General features: G+C 38.4%; 1 protein-coding gene and 1 pseudogene across 1 annotated transcript; both read left to right on the top strand.

Moving 5' to 3' along the window:
* Positions 1–87: 87 nt before the first annotated feature.
* On the top strand, positions 88–7,293 carry LOC114539004. The gene is made up of 3 exons (XM_028559839.1): positions 88–218; positions 4,440–4,565; positions 5,601–7,293. Exons 2-3 carry the CDS (start codon positions 4,446–4,448, stop codon positions 6,471–6,473), a joined length of 993 nt encoding a protein of 330 aa, XP_028415640.1. The 5' UTR covers positions 88–218; positions 4,440–4,445; the 3' UTR covers positions 6,474–7,293.
* An 833-nt stretch (positions 7,294–8,126) lies between these two features.
* Positions 8,127–16,381, top strand: LOC114538991 (annotated as a pseudogene).
* Positions 16,382–16,464: the final 83 nt, after the last annotated feature.

Here is a 16,464-nt window from a genome sequence, read left to right as displayed (position 1 = left end):
CTATTAGGAATAAAAACTTTTTTGCCGGAATTTTAAGGAAAACAGAGAAAAAATTTAACTGGGAAAACTAAATGTTCCATTTTCCATAGGAACATTCTTTTGAAAATTGGAACCTTATTATTAGGTACGGTGGAGTTCATTAACCATATTCTATGTCACAGTTTAAACTCTAAAAGGTCGAGAAAGCTTTACACGACGCAAGATTGAAATAAATTAAGGTAACTATAGTACTTTGATTGCTATACTGTTATTTTATAGGGCATGTAAAAATTTATATATGATCATTAATGACAAATTTACTATCACCTGACTATCTAACTTTTCCTAGCCTACAATCCACTGACATCTACACTTCTTAATTAATTGCATGATTTTCATGTTAAAATGCACTAACCTAAAAACAGACTTCTATGCGTAACCCCAAAGTTGATTCAGATGGTGGTTTGCTTCACAATTATGCCCAAATGATTTCAGCAAAAATTGCCCAACACAACCACAGGCAGCCCGGTCACTGCTGTTACGTCATGCTATTATATCATGATGTAACAGCAGTGACCGGGCTGCCTGTGACACAACTTGTAAAAATTGGCTTCACTTATGATTAAATTTTGTTCTGTCATGGGACTCCCTAGTCTCCCTTACTTGCCCTTGCCTGTGTCCACATACATGATTTGTTTTCTCAGACTCTTGTGAAATGAATATAGAAAAATTAAGATACACATCCAAAGGCCTGCATGTTCACACGGAGCAAGTTATCCCGGCTAGACGAGGTAAAAAGCGCTTCACATCAAAGGCTAATAACCTCATTAGTCCTTCATTATATGCAGTTTTCACCTTGCCTAGCTTGTATAGCTCAGTTCATGTAAACAGGTCCTAAGAGCACTTACCTGGGTTTTTTCCTATGCTATTGTTTACACAAGTGGTAAAGACAATAGGGACCTTAAGATACACCAAATCTATGATGCAATTGTAAAGAAAAACTCAGTTTCACAACAGGATCAAATAAAACTATCAAATCCTTTTGGTACATAATATATCTCATAGCTGTATCAAAAACTATTAATTAAAACAGGGTTAGAAACACGAGCGGCTGATTTCATATATGTCACGTCAGCATCCTAGAGTTGGTCAGTTGGTGTATCTTAAGGACCCTAATAGAATATAAAGGTAAAGCCTGCTTAAGTGCTATTATAATTTGACCAAGACAAAGTATCGCATAGATTTCCTTTCTGCCATTTTATTATTTCATTTTTATGTACTATCTTTATTACATTATTTCTACAATTATAACTGACTATTAGATTGCTAGCCATAAAATTAAAATATCTGGAGATTTTTTAATAACTGTTTTAATGAGATGTTCAAATTGTGTGTCATCAGTGGGTAGGAAATGCATGGGCAAAATTGTGTCAGATAGCATGTACAAGCCCTAAGATTGCAATGTCAAGAAGTGTTTTTCTTGAGTTTCGTTTTTTCTCAATGAATGCATGTTCTGAAAACAATTATAGAACTAATTGAACTAATGTAAAAATTGTTACAACTGCAATAATCGGTTATTAGATTTTGTACCCAATTTTTTAAAGTCAGTAACCTAGCTAAAAAATTATCACACCTGTTCCCTGGCTTTTCCCTTACAATGCAGGGAAATTTTGAAAAAACCTGGCATGAAAAGGAGAAAAGATGAGGGCCCTCAGGACTTGAAGCTGGCGAGGTTGAAAATCATCAACCATGCATACATCTTTCCGTTGCCCAACTCACGGCCTGCTAACCTCAAGTAACAACGTACGTGCGGGCCGACCCTAGGCCGTAGACTTCATTGTCGCGTCCCAGTTCACTGGTCGCGTCCAAATTGATGATGTCATTAAAGCCATGCTAATTAATTACCGAAAACGCTGATGTCATAATCTAGTTTGTCATAACTCATTTAATTGACTTAGCTAAACTGCGCACGTTTAATTCCTTACGTTTTTCGAGCAAATTTAAGTATTTGAGATTGGTCTCTTGAAATGGCGAATCAGAGTACAACAAATATAATGGCTGTGGTGGAAAACGATGAGATTGAAAAACATAATTTAGTACTGAATATCTTTAGCGAAGCAAAAACACGGGATGAAATAATTGAAACTGCCGGCGTTGAGCAAAATACTAGCGATAACCGAGGTCATGTAGAGGAACTAAAACGTTCACTTACAAGCGAAGAAATTCAAGGTAGGTACTAATTTTATTCGTTTTGTAAATAAAAAGTGCAATTGTTTTCATTTCGAAATTTTCTAATGCACCAGATATAATTTTTTTTTCTAGTTGCTATGCAACCAACTCGCTAATTTGCGCGCGCGAATTTTTGGCCTAAAGAGTCTCATTTGTATACCTTCTTTTAGATCAACAGCATCTTGACGAGAGCTTGTCACCGCAAGTGAAATTCTCGTTGGGGGTAGAACAGCTAATATGGAAATCAATGCCAATTTTTCTAACAATGAAAATGCCAGCATTTCGGCCTTCTTTGTCTTTGGTGAATTGGATCATGAATATGAAGATATTAAAAAAGGAGAAAACATCTCTGGCGCTAAGCTTGAAGAAAGTAAGGAACCTTTTGTTGAAGAAACCTCACTTGTTGTTCGCACTCAAGAAAAACCTCGTAATTGCGAAAGAAAATATATTTTTTATGAAGAAGAAATGCCAAAACCAGTGGATGATCTAAACAACAACAATTGATATTGGTCGTCTAAAGTTAGAGGTTAGCGCGATCTATAGTTTTGAATTATAATTCATTTTTTGGAAAATTTTTATTGTTCCTTTGTCAATTTAAAATTCCTTGTTAAACGGCTGATGTAATTTTTGTAGTCAATAATGCTTGTAAGTCATAGAGGTCACAATTACGGATTATTCTTTTCTTTCAGGAGGTCAGTTCAGAGTTGATGTGGCTTACTTAAATCCCCGTTACGTTGGCTGCTGCTGTTTCACAGATAGCTATCATCCAAAGAAACCCACGACTTAGGGACTGGTGGAACTCTTTTCTGGTGATCTCGATACAGATAACATTATTTCATGTCAGGCTGGGCAAACTAAAATGCCTTTCTTCTAATTAACCTCTCCTTGGCTCTGTATCCGCTGATGATGAAAAAGAAGAACAGTTCGTCTCAATCAGGTTCGCATTTACTTGGTACATATATTGTGTAAAGACTAGCCAAGAAAGACGTCACCGATCGTGTCGAAATTGAACGATGTACAATGTCTTCAGGGGCTGAGATGGCTTCCACTACCATCGCATTTTTTTCCAAAACAAAGCTAAAAACGTAACGGTGACGGTGTTCATTCGTCCTGGTCCGAGGCAATTTCCACTCAGGTGTTGAGCGTGACCGGGTCTCCACCTGAGTGTGAGCAGCCTCGATCCGGATGCGTGAACATCGAAGGTTTGACGTCTTCAAAAAGATGCTTGTTGTCTCCCGTCCATACGCGAATTCTGTTGCGGTACAAAGTGATGGTCGACCCGAAAAAAGGTGTGATGCCTTCAGAACATGCTGGCCTCCATCTACGTTTTACGAATTAGTGGTTGTGAAAGTATAGGTTGGGAATGGCAAAGGAAAGGAAGGTAATTTGAAGACAAGCCTGGAGCCGAACCAAATATATTTTATTAACGTCTTGTCGGTTTCTTCTGCTGTGTATGTAGCAGCCAGCAATAAAAGAAAAGAGCCAACCAAATAATGATATTAGAAGAAAGCTTGATAATTTTCGTGCACTACTTCGTTTGTGGTATAAACATACGAATATTTCCCTTTTGCATAATATTATTTATAATGTTATTCATTATTCTGAAGTGCGTGGACAATAATTGCAGAATATAATATAGAATATGAAAAATAAGTTTATGCATAATGATAATAAAGATATTTAGTTTCACAAAGTTGTTTCTTCATTTACGGCCAATGGCGTAGCGAAAGAATCCAGGGGGGTGTTAATATAGGTATTAATTAACTTGACTCACGAAAAGAGCCAACTTAGATACTACTTTTCTCCCCCCCCCCTCAATACAAATTTACTGGAGTTTTATTTATTTCAATATTACCAGATCATTTTAAATATACCGTGTTGCCCCAAAAAGTGACACTATAATATTATTTTATTGTTCTTAAACCTCTCTTAAACGCTCTCTTAAACAAGGGAATTCACTCAGATTTCACTGTCAGAAGCACCTACATGGTCGGTGCTGAGTTAGAAAATGTTTCCAAATAAATAGTTTTCTATTTATCGTTTGAAACAGTCTATTTGAGCAGAACTCCCCCATCCCTGAGCTTTCAGAATTAACTTTTTTCGTGTATGATATTTATTGCTTATTGCTTTAAAATGGCTAGTAATAATATACCCAACCGAAATTGCATTGCATGGTTTCTATATGAACAAGGTATATAGCCTATCATAGTTATTATTTTTAAATCTCTTAGTGAAAAATGGTTCTTGTTGGAGCAGTTATTCTTCCTCATGGCACGATGTCATTTGATGGACAAGGTTCCGAGAGTTCAGTGAAGTCTTGCCGTGACCGGCATGAAGGTTTACCAAAAGACTTGCAGGTACGAAATTTGCAATGATATAGTCCTAATTCAATTTTTTTCTCGACCTACCTACCTAGCCATCCTTGGCTAAATAATTATTGGTTATTTACGATCAGAAAACAGCTTCCGTGGACAGAGAGAGGGGGGGAGGAATTTAAAGGACAATAAACGTTGTTACAGTTAAAACAACATGCATGATTAAAGATGATGTAAAGTCCGTTCTGAGCATATATTCTGCGCATAACATTGTTTGTTTACGTTGGTTATATAATCTTTACATGACGTATGCGTCGTTATAATTTTATTATTTTCTTCTCGCTCGACGGGCTGTGATCTGTGATGAATATGCTTATTTTTTATTATATTTTGAAGAAAATATTGTTATATTTTGAAGAAAATATAAAGCAAAGCTTGTAAATAAACCGGCCGTTATTTAAAACGTTATATATTTGTAATTGTAGGACAAGCGAGAAGGTGGCGTCTGTAGCGACAACAAATAGCCTCGCCATTTCGGGCCTTATTCAACAAATAAATTCTTGGAGCATTCCTTTCAGCATAATATTGCTTTTTCTAGCAGCTTTATGATAAGATAAGTTATCGTCGTGACTCGCAATTCGAGCCTCTTCGCCTTGCGACATAAAATAAAATAATTTTGCTCCCGAACTGCCGTTTGTAATACAACGCGCTAATATCGCATATCATTAACATTCCAAAAGTTGCTCCCCCACTGATGGAATGTGTTGATGCGCGGAATATATGCGCAGAACGGACTTTACCTCATCTTTAAGTAGCTATTTCATTTTTAACTATAAAAAAATCTATAAATGTGAAAAAGTACCAAAGCCTGTTAATTTGCACATTTATTGTCAGGTTGCATCCAGTGTTTGAACACAACGATTGAAATTGAAATATCCTGAAGTTTTATTAATTTGTACATTTATTGTCAGGCTGTATCCAGTGTTTGAACACAAAGATTGAAATTGAAATATCCTGAAGTTTTATTCTGACTTGAGCAAGTCTTTTGTTTACTGTTAAATTAACTGTGCCTTGTAGGTGCAATTATCTGGTCTGTTCGATGCAACAACAAAAGCCTGTGAGGAAATTTCTGAACTCAAGCCGGACATCGTAATGTTGCATACCCCCCATGGAATATCATTGTCTAAATCAATCGGTATCTATATGAACAATGTAGCAAAAGGCAATGCTCTTTGGAATGGAAAATGGGACGAATTTAAAGTGGAAGTTCCGATAGATACTGAACTGGCAACGAAAATTGTTGAGCATTTTGAAGAAGATGAAATTGATGCTCAAGGTGTAAATTCGTTTGCCCGCACGGAAGCGCCCCTACGATGGGGAGAGGTTGTACCTCTTTGGTATTTGGAACGAGAATTTAAAAAATCCAAGCAGCAACCGAAATACGTAATCCTAAGCCAATCGATGAGAAGGGGAAACATGGGCGAAGATAAGTTGGTAATTGGAAAATCCCTTGCTAAATTTCTGAAAAAAATTGAAACAAGAGTCGTACTTGCAGTCAGCGGTGATCTCTCGCATACTCATGCCCATAGTTACTGCGATATTCCGCTGTACTTACCTGACCCACGATGGAACCTGTCCCATTCCGACACAGCCGTAGTCTTCGATCGTGCTATTGAAGGATGGGCCATCAGCGGTGATTCAAACCTGATTGGATCTGATGCGCAGCTTCCATCTTGTGATAAAGCAGTGTTATGGGATGTTTCGTTGGCCAAGGCATGGTTGGATCAAACTATTGAACTACAACCTCAAGCCAAGTCTTGTGGCATTGGCGGTTTCATTGTCCTACATGGACTTCTCTCGCAATGTGATCAGAAAATCTACAGTAAGGTCTTTGGACGGTTCGCACCTACTTACTATGGCATGATCGCCATTGTATTTTCCATATGTTAACAAGCAAAGACCATTTAGCAAATTCTTGAATGGAATATACAAAATATAACTAAAAACAGACATTACTTGCCAAAAAATACTTTCATCTAGCGTTTGAGCTGAATCTCATTCGCTTAATACTTCAGGCTCAGCCGTAAAAGTACTTTTAACTTGAATTCCTGAAGCTGTCTACTTGTTCGCGAAAGCCTACACATTTGAAAGCTTTTAATCCTGTCCGAGATGCTAACATTATCAATAGGCCAACTCCTTTTGACTTATTCTAACTAGTTTGTTTTCTATATCATGCAGTTAGCTAACTATGATCTAATAAAATTTCTCACTGACACGTAACGTTGCTTTCATTCTTTTCTCTTATTCGTTTATTCGAACATTGTATCACCTTAATAACGAACAGAGTCTGCTTGTTGGCACATTTAATGTTCAAATTTGCCACAAATGGAATCGCGTAGAAAGAATATAAAAGACAACTACAACCAATGTTCAAAATCTAGAACAATTCGTTTCTGAAGCCGAAAAGGCAAAAAGAGATCTGACGCACACGGAAGAGTTAAAACAGGAACAGTTGTTGCATGAAGCGCGAATGAAAATGCAAGCTGAATTGTCTTCAACCCCCAAGCCTCAAACGGAAGGTAAAGAATGCAAAGTAGTTTCGACTGGGGCGGCAAAATTGCCCAAACTCGTCATTTCCAAGTTTGGCGGCTCCTTTCTGGCTGGCCGAAATTTTGGGGACAATTTTCTGAGGCGGTCGATAAAAGTTCACTAGCACCAATAACGTAATTCACCTATCTGTTAGAGCTGCTTGAACCGAATGCAAAACGTAGTCTCGAGTCTCTTCCCTTTGCGCTTGAGGGCTATAATAGAGCAAAATCTATTTTGAAAGAAAAATTCGGCAATCGTACATATGTTTCGTGGAAGATCGAGGTTTTGGATTTACTTTTGTGGTAAACTTACACATTCTGTTCAAGCACTTGAGACTGTGGGGAAACTTAACGGTATTAAGGGGTACGTACCAATGACTCTACGTATAAGATATCGGGAATTCGAGGGGATTTGGTGCGTGATGACCCTGAGTGGAAATTCTGTGATTTCTTGAAGTTAACTCATGTCGTAACTCGTAAATGAGTGGGTGAGGAAAAACCACGTAACTAGCTCTAGCGGGAAACGCGAGGAGAACAACTCGAGAAAAATGTTCCAATCTCGAAAGGAAAGCCGCCAATCTCGATTTGTCAGTAAACGAACGAAAGAAAATCCTAGCAAAAAAGGGGCTTTGTTTTAATTGCGCAATGAAACTCTCTCCTCCGCAAAGGCTTCGAATGCAAATGCGCTAGATTTTAAAAGAAGACCGCTGCAAAAGGCAGTGAGACCTCATGATTGTACCAGTAAATCTGCCTGCGGAGATTGTAACAAACGTCATCACACTTCTATTTCCGATCAAACTGAGCAACACGCTTCCGGAGATAAGAAGTTGATGACGGATGGTGGCAGTCGTGAGGGCATATTTCCTGCAGTCGTGATTAAATAAATCCTTTAATTTGCCGTGCTTTAATAGACTCTGGCGCTGGGGCTCTTACGTCTCAGCTCAGCTAATTAACACACTTGTCATCAAGCCGAGTAAAATTAAAAACGAACAAATTGACATGCTCTTGACATCCGCAAGGCAAAAGTTGAGTTATATATGACGTAAAAATAACTTACCTCGATGAAAGATACGAAATGGTGCCATGCGATTAAACAAGGTCGATAAGAGCGAGCTTCTGTTCATCGAACAGCCCGAGTACGAAAAGTTGATAAGGCGTTACCAACACCTTAGCGTGGTACATATGGATGGTCACTTCACGAAAAACCAATTACCCATCCACACGTTATCCTCGGAAGCGGCGACTATGCCCGAATAAAGACAGCTACGAAACCTCTCATCGGGAAAGAAAGAGAACCAGTGGCAGAGTGAACTAAGCTTGGATGGATGATTCTAAGTCCTTGGACCGAGTTCGAGAAAACGAAGATGCTCTTGACGCAGGCAGACCTCACATAATTATATAGCAACGCACTATAACGCACTTGATTGGTTGACACTTAAACTAATAGTTCAAATTACACTTGCATGCATCTTCAATTAATATCATCTGTATATAACTTCTTTCTCTACTCAGAGACACACACAATTACATAAATGAGAAAATAACCAAAATCACGTTGTTGCATTGATCGTCCAATTTGTATCCCGCTAATTCGAAAGTCCGCTAAAGTTCTCTGCAATCGTCGTAGACACAACGCAGCAAACGAAGAATATTCAGTAATTCGGGTATTAAGACGATCGAGACATGCAGACAATGCAGAGAACGATCAGCTTCCTGTGTACCAAGTATTCCAGGAACAACTAGAGCGAAGTTCTCAGGAATGGTATGAAACGGGGCTCTCGTGGAAACCAAATTACCCCCCTCTGCCTGCCAATGAAATAGAGAGTCGACGACGATTGGAGAACTAAAGCCCCGTTTACACTACAGTCAATTTATCGGCACGGTACGGCTAAAATGGGTACCCGTGCCCAATTTCACTAGTGGTCAGGCTACCAAAGCCAAGGCCAGGCGCGGATGAAATGGGCACGGGTACCCATTTTAGCTGTGCCGTGCCAATAAATCGAGTGTAGTGTAAATGGGGCTTTAGTAAAGCCAGTGACCAGTACCAGTGACCGGTACGACGATTATAATGACGTCATCGTACAGCAGTTGGAGGACGGAGTGATCGAGCTAGCTCCATCAGTAGTGAGTGAAAGGAAGTTCTACGTTCCCAACAAAGCGGTTGTCAAGAACACAGCAGAAACGACTAAGCTTCGCATCGTGTATGACGCATCGGAGAGAATCCAAGACGTCGCCGTCTCTGAATGATTGCCTGAACCCGGGTCCCTGCTTGCAAAATCTTCTCTGGTCGATTCTGGTTCGATCTCGATTCCTCCCCATCCTGCTCACCGGAGATCTCCAGAGAGCATTCCTAAAGGTCAGGATAAAGAAGCCGAGCGTGATGAACCGCCGGGAAGTGATGACATAATCGCATATCGGTTCATGAGGCGTTCTACAAGAACGAGAGGCACAAGAGTAACAGCTAGGAATAAGGACAAGTGCAGCACATCTACAGCGATCTACCGGCCTACAGGTATATAGTAACCAGAAAATTTTTTTGCGTGCTCTAAAAATATCTGCGTGTTATATAATGATCTTAGTTGTCGCTTGATGAACTAATTGGAAAGCATATACTGTATGTATCCTTAATGTATATTTTCTTTGCATACATAGTTAGTACGGTGTGGATTATTTTGTATGTGTATTTAGCATGTTAATATAGCTAACAAAGCGATTGTTGGTACTTCCAATTATATCAATTGACCCTAACGTATGTTCCATGTAAAGCGAACACGACGACCGTAGTATCAATACGTATACAATGGGTCATTTAAAAAATGAATATAGTCGAAGACCTATATGGGTGTTTTAAACCTCGTCCATGCACGTTCTGTTTACAACCGCAGATGCACGTTCTGTTTACAACCGCAGATCTCCGGTTTTCACGTCTTCAAAGTGCATGCAATTAACGTGGACGCATCGAGCGCCTTGATTTGTTGGCTCCATATAATTGCTCACAAACAGAAACCCAATTTTTTCAATGTCCTATTCGTCATTAAATTTATACGATTGATCATATACAACGACTCTTTATCGTAGCGTTCATTTGATTTTTTGTTGTCTCATCGCGTTCCTGCAAGGTCCTTGTATTACGAGGACAATAGACTGTTGTGCCTTATGGCTTATTGCGAAGACAACACACAACAGACAACAGTATTGTCATGCACTGGGATATATGTATTTTACGAAATGTCGGGATCGAGCCATCGAGGTGTATAATGTCATAGAAACCCTGTATATAGCTGCATGCATGAGGCTTGCATACATGTGCCATAATTGTGACCTTCCACGGGAAAACATACGTTAACGCTATTTCGTTGGTTGAAAAATATTGTTCGTTATCCGTTCGTTTGCCGTTCAAACGCTCCAGGCGTTCGTTGAAACGATTTTCGAGATCGTTTATCGTTTGAAATTGCCCGTTCGAACGCTTAGCAAAAAACGTTCGAAAAGTGTTCCAAAAGCGTTCATCCGTTGATTTACCGTTTGTTGAAACGTTTGTCGGAACTTCGTTCAATCGCATTGGATTGGCTCAACATTAGATTTAACATTTGCAATGTTACAACTTTATAGAAGAAGCGCAGAATGTGTTACAAAGAAATAATCCTAGAATAGTAGACTTGTAATGGGGATACATAATTTTAGCCGAATCAAATGCTATTTCGTGCGCTTCATGATTTCGTCTGAGCGTCATGCAGACATGAAAGCTATAGGCTACAGTATATATTGCTATTCAGTGCATGCTTTTATTTCATTAACGTCAAATTTCACGTCAAAAACTCAAAAAGCTTTCTTTCAAAAGTTTATCGTTTTTTGAATGCCAGTAATGCAATGATTACAATCTGGACTTTAATACTTCTGTAGCTTTCATGAAGCCAAAGTTCACCACGCATATTGAGCATTACGCGACATATGCCTTGGGAAGGTGCTAATTAAATTGCACAACTGTCGGAAGTCTCTAAATGAAAACAGACAAAAGCCGATGATTGAGGAATTTTGCGTGTTACATATTATCAGGCCTGATATTATCTTATTTGTTAACCATATAAGGTATAAAAAAAGACTTGATCTGGGTTGAATGAATTAAGCTCATGCATTTTTCAAATTTATTTAGACTTTCAATTCACAAAATTTACTTCATATATATATTGATGTATGCACATTTCAGCACAATGTGATTGAAGTTTTCTGAGCGATCTAAGGGAAGGGAGATTATGCATTTTAGTATAATAGATCGTAAATGTCGACTTGATTTGTTTTCTAGATCTTTATTCAATGGTCATCGCACATGATTGCGATTTATAAACTAGCCTATAAGAACCATGCTTATGAGAACTTTGCTTCAGAGGCAACATTCTCCCAAACTGCATTATATTTCGCTGCATGTGGAGTAAACCTAACCCAAGCCAAATATATATATATAAATACCTAGTATATGAATACATAAGAGATGCCTGCGGAGGAGGCTAGAGTAAACGCCTGAGTAGGCGTCTTGTTTGGTTATAATTTCATCTCCCTCGACAGCTCCTCGAATCGGAAACGTGGAACGCAGAAAAACTCGAATTTTACAAATGATAGAGATTGTATGAGAGTAATGAAACTGATAAAACCACAAAGAAGTCGCACAATGAACATCATAATATTGCTCACTGAAATTTAGCCTAGCTAGACTTTGATAATGCACAAAACACAAACCCTAGCATCTGTTGAACATATAATTAGAGACGTGTGACAAATAACAAACCAGAAATTATAATCTGTATTATGCCATTTAGGTTTTTTGGATATTAAACAAACTAGCATAAACAATCAAAGACGTCGTCTAGAAATTCTGCGTTTTATGAGGCTGAGTTTTAGCGCTATATATGTTTTAACCAAGTGCGTGCAGTCCTTGCATACAACCGGCACAAGCCCAAACTCCCCAAAGGGCAAGCTGCCAAGCTGACGTACTGTAATGCAACACTCAGCGTAAGCCTAGTGCAATAATTTCGCGAAGCACTATCCCAAATATTTGCTGGGTATTGACATCTATGGCAAAGTCAAGGCGTTTTAGCACGTGCCTAAAGGTATGATCTCTAAATGAAACATTAACTATATACGTCGGAATTTATTCAGTATATATTACTTTATAATTATCTGTTATCATTAACTCTTTTCATGCATTTTATGTCTATATGTCAACGTGAGTAAAATTGATCATATATTGCTTATCATGTTCGGAGGAATCAAGTTGGGTCACGATCATCCAATTTGTAAGGCCGTTTCTAGGGAGGAAAATCATGACAATCTTTGCAAAAATGCTATTTCTTCTTATTTTCAATATAGTGGAGAATGGTGTTTGTTGGAGCAGCTGTTCTTTCGCACTCCACGATACCATTTGATGGACAAGGTTCTCTGAGTCCAGTGAAGTCCTGCCGTGACCGGTATAACAGTTTTCCAAAGGACTTGCAGGTGCGGTCTAAATGCTCGTTATCTATAGAATGAAATCTGCCAGAAAGATTTTGTAGGGGACTAGAAGATCCTGTTAGTTAATGTTTACTAGTTATAACATATACTGCGTGTATCATGATAGAAGCGTACAGCTACATTTTTTGCCGACAATTGCGGACGAAAAATTATCAATAAATTTGAAATCTTCCACTTTCTATCGTTTGCATAAAGAGTGCATAGATACAGTACATCCATTCACCATCCTTTAGGTATAGCAAGCCCTGATTATAAGCACCATTACGAAGGAGTATATAATTATAGCCAGTGTATGATATAAAAATAATTGACTGCATGGCTCGGTATCAAAGAGCTTTTTGCAACATATTTTCTATCCATTGGGGCTATGTATCAATTTCATATTTTGTGGACAAATGTCATACATTGGGTTATAAATAGTTATTACTCTCAAAACAGTTCCGTGAAATTACCATAGAAACACTTGTAATACCCAAGATTGTTGGTCAACGCAAATATCCTTTACATTGTTGAAATATTTCCGCGTGGGAATACTTCTGAAAAAATTTGTCTCACATCATTGTTAGAAATTCTCAAAAGTTTGGACAATGACCCTACACAAACCCCCATGCATGCATGCATGACGCTTCCTTCTTCGACATAGCATATACAAAATAACTATATGAGTAAAAAGTATTAATCCATATAGCTTTCTTGTAAAACGAGACTCACTTGTAGAGATCGGTCCCTATTCCCAAGTCCTAACAACATAATTATTTACTGTATGCGAAAAAGTAAATCATCAAGGTGTTTCTGTGAACGCATTCAACGTCTATATAGCCATATAATTCTATCAACTCTAATACATTTGTCTAAGCTGGCCTTCTCCTTTTGCCTTTACTTTTCTATTAACTGTTCCTTGTAGGTACAATTATCCGGCATCTACGATGCAATGACTACGGCCTGTGAGAAAATTTCCGAACTCAAACCGGACATTCTAATGCTGCATACACCCCATGGAATGTCTTTATCTAAATCCGTCGGTGTCTACATGAACAGTTTTGCAAAAGGGAATGCATGCTCTTTGGAAAGGGGAATGGGAGGAATTCAAAGTGGAAGTTCCTTTAGACAGTGAATTGGCAATGAAGATTATTGAGCATTTTGAAGAGGATCAAATTGATGCTGAAGGTGTGAATTCATTCGACATGGCGGAAGCGCCACTTCGATGGGGAGAAGTCGTGCCTCTTTGGTATTTAGAACGAGAGTTTAAAAAATCTAAGCAACAGCCAAAGTACGTAATTCTTAGTCAATCCATGAAAAAAGTTAGCCAAGCGATGATGGAAATTGGAAAGTCCCTTGCTAAATTTATAAAAAAGATTGATGCAAGGGTCGTGCTTGTAGTAGGTGGTGAGCTCTCGCATGGCCATACCCATGGTTATGGTCATATTCCTCTGTATTTACCTGACCCAAGATGGAACCTGCCACCGTCGGATATAGCCGTAGCCTTCGATCGTGCTATTGAAGGATGGGCCATCAGTGGTGATTTAAACCTGGTTGGATCTGATGCGCAGCTTCCATCACGGGATAAGCCAGTGATATGGGATATGTCATTGGCCCAGACATGGTTGGAACAAGCCATTGAATTACAACCTAGAGCCCTGTCTTGTGCCATCGGCGGATTCATTGTCCTTCATGGACTCTTGTCTCAATGTGATCAGAAAATCAACAGCAAAGTGCTTGCACGGTGTGCACCAACTTATTATGGCATGACTGTCATCGTATTCTCTCTGCTTTAACTGGCAAAGACTATTGAACGGGGGAACGGTTTCAGGGTTAGTTGGATGTGGGGGATGGCGTTGAATGCGTATATATTCATGTTAACATTTACCGTAGGTTCAGTAGCTTTCAAACAAAAAGATCAGGTTTTGAAAATTCACCAAGTTTCGTGAGTGATATTATTCCTGGGCATACGACGGAAAGAATGCTTTCTGTTTTTCAGCTAAAATAAACTATAAGATCCAGTGATTATGTTCAAAAAATGTGTATTTTTATACCTTTATTTCTGTGTGGGTTTTGCGCGTTTTTTGGCGACTTCAAAAATACCTTTTTATAGCAGTTCTCATATAGAGCTAGAGCAAATACCTAATATATCGTTCGAGATTTTCGGTGAAATAAATGTTAATTATATATCAAGGTGCTGCAATATTGAATCAAATATAGTCGGCATGATGCATTTTTGCATAGAGATCTTGGAAGTAATTTATTAAAGCAGTCCCAAATGCGCTACAGAAATTTTCTTACAGTCCTTAACACATGCATATACTATATGTGCATGAGACACAACATAAAAGGAACATCGTCGGCCAGTATAAAAGATCTGATGCTCGCTGCATAATAAAGGCCTATATATAAACTAATCCTTATCATGCCAAAATGCAGATCACGTTTTAGACCGTTTATAAGCCATAATATTATGCAGGGTGAATAGAAAACCGGGCTAATTCGCTGCAATCAAAAACAATCCAAAATACAGGGACTGGAAACGCTATTGTTTTCGCGTGCATGCGCTCTCCGTGATACGGCCGCACATTTTGCGGGCTCATGTAGAACTCCGTTTTCGAAAACAAAAATGGAGACACTTCTCAACAAAAAGACAACGCACGCAGTTATTTGGTGATTTGTAGCTTCAATAACGCAAAGAATATGTTGGTAAAAGCAATGAGTTAACAGTTTATTGTTTTTTGTTTAAGCTATCTTCAAATGGGGCCCTAAAACTTGCCTAAAGTAAATTTAATTGGCACATATTTCGAGAATAACAATGGCGACACTCGTTTAGCAAAAAATACAACGCACGCAGTTTTTTATCATAATTTTAATTTTTAATATAAGACGATATTGGAAAATGCCATAAATGCACAGTTAATTGATTTATTGTATCAAATATATTAAATAACCCTCGGAAACTGGATCGAAGTGATTTTATAGGGTCCCAACTAGGTACATCTCCACCAGAACAAAAATAGTAACATTTAACATCAAAGCACGACGCATGCAGTTTTTTGCAATTCTTAGCTTTATATACAAGCGCAAAAAGAGACTAAAAAAGTTGATAGATGTACACCTTGCATCATTTTGTATACATTATGTAAGAAAATGTTTCCCAATTTGTTAAAATTATAGTTAGAGGGTACCAATTTAGGGTGCATACATGGCGACCCTCTTGTGGTTAGGACTGAGACAGGTTTTTAAAGGTCTGCATGTAGTTACAAGTTAAAGTTACTGTCCTAATGCATTTTTTTTGTAATATAGGATGCTATTTGTATGTGGTTAAAGAAAATTTATAGCTTTGCTTTCAAGTTACAGGGTCCCAAAAAACTACCTAATTTTTGCGTGCGCGCTATATATTCTTAATGCAAACACTGTCAAGGCTGAAATTATGAGCACAGTTTACAGTCAAGATGAAAAATGAAAACGGACTTGGAAATGAAAAAGAACATTGGGTTCGACACAATCGTGCACATTGTTAGCCTATTTGTTTTGAAACATTTAAATGAATTACACATGCATGAACTACACATGCGCAAATACCGTATTTACTCGTTTGAGCACCGCAGCGCTCTTTACATTTTTAGAACTTCAGATGCCGCGCTTAGTCGAGGGCGGCGCTGAATCGGGGGCGGCGCTCTTTAAAAAATATTTTTGTGAATTGTAACAAGAACTTTAAATAAAAAGAATTGAAAGTTAGATGTAGCCAAATGTCCCCATTTTGACAGCGAGCATTTGGGCATTTTACAGAGAACAAACCTCCTCGTACAAATCACATGGATCTCTATCTTCACGTCTGACCTGCGCCCTACAAAAATTCTAAATAC

The sequence above is a fragment of the Dendronephthya gigantea genome, unplaced genomic scaffold, assembly GCF_004324835.1.
Source record: "Dendronephthya gigantea isolate DGI-Jeju-01 unplaced genomic scaffold, DenGig_1.0 000194F, whole genome shotgun sequence".
Classification (NCBI taxonomy): domain Eukaryota; kingdom Metazoa; phylum Cnidaria; class Anthozoa; order Malacalcyonacea; family Nephtheidae; genus Dendronephthya; species Dendronephthya gigantea.
This window is presented reverse-complemented; position numbering and strand designations above follow the sequence as displayed.

Coding starts and splice junctions, on each gene's coding strand:
- LOC114539004 (XM_028559839.1), top strand. CDS start 4,446: ATGGTTCTTGTTGGAGCAGTTATTCTTCCTCATGGCACGATGTCATTT. Junction 4,566..5,600: donor GTTTACCAAAAGACTTGCAG/GTACGAAATTTG, acceptor TGTGCCTTGTAG/GTGCAATTATCTGGTCTGTT.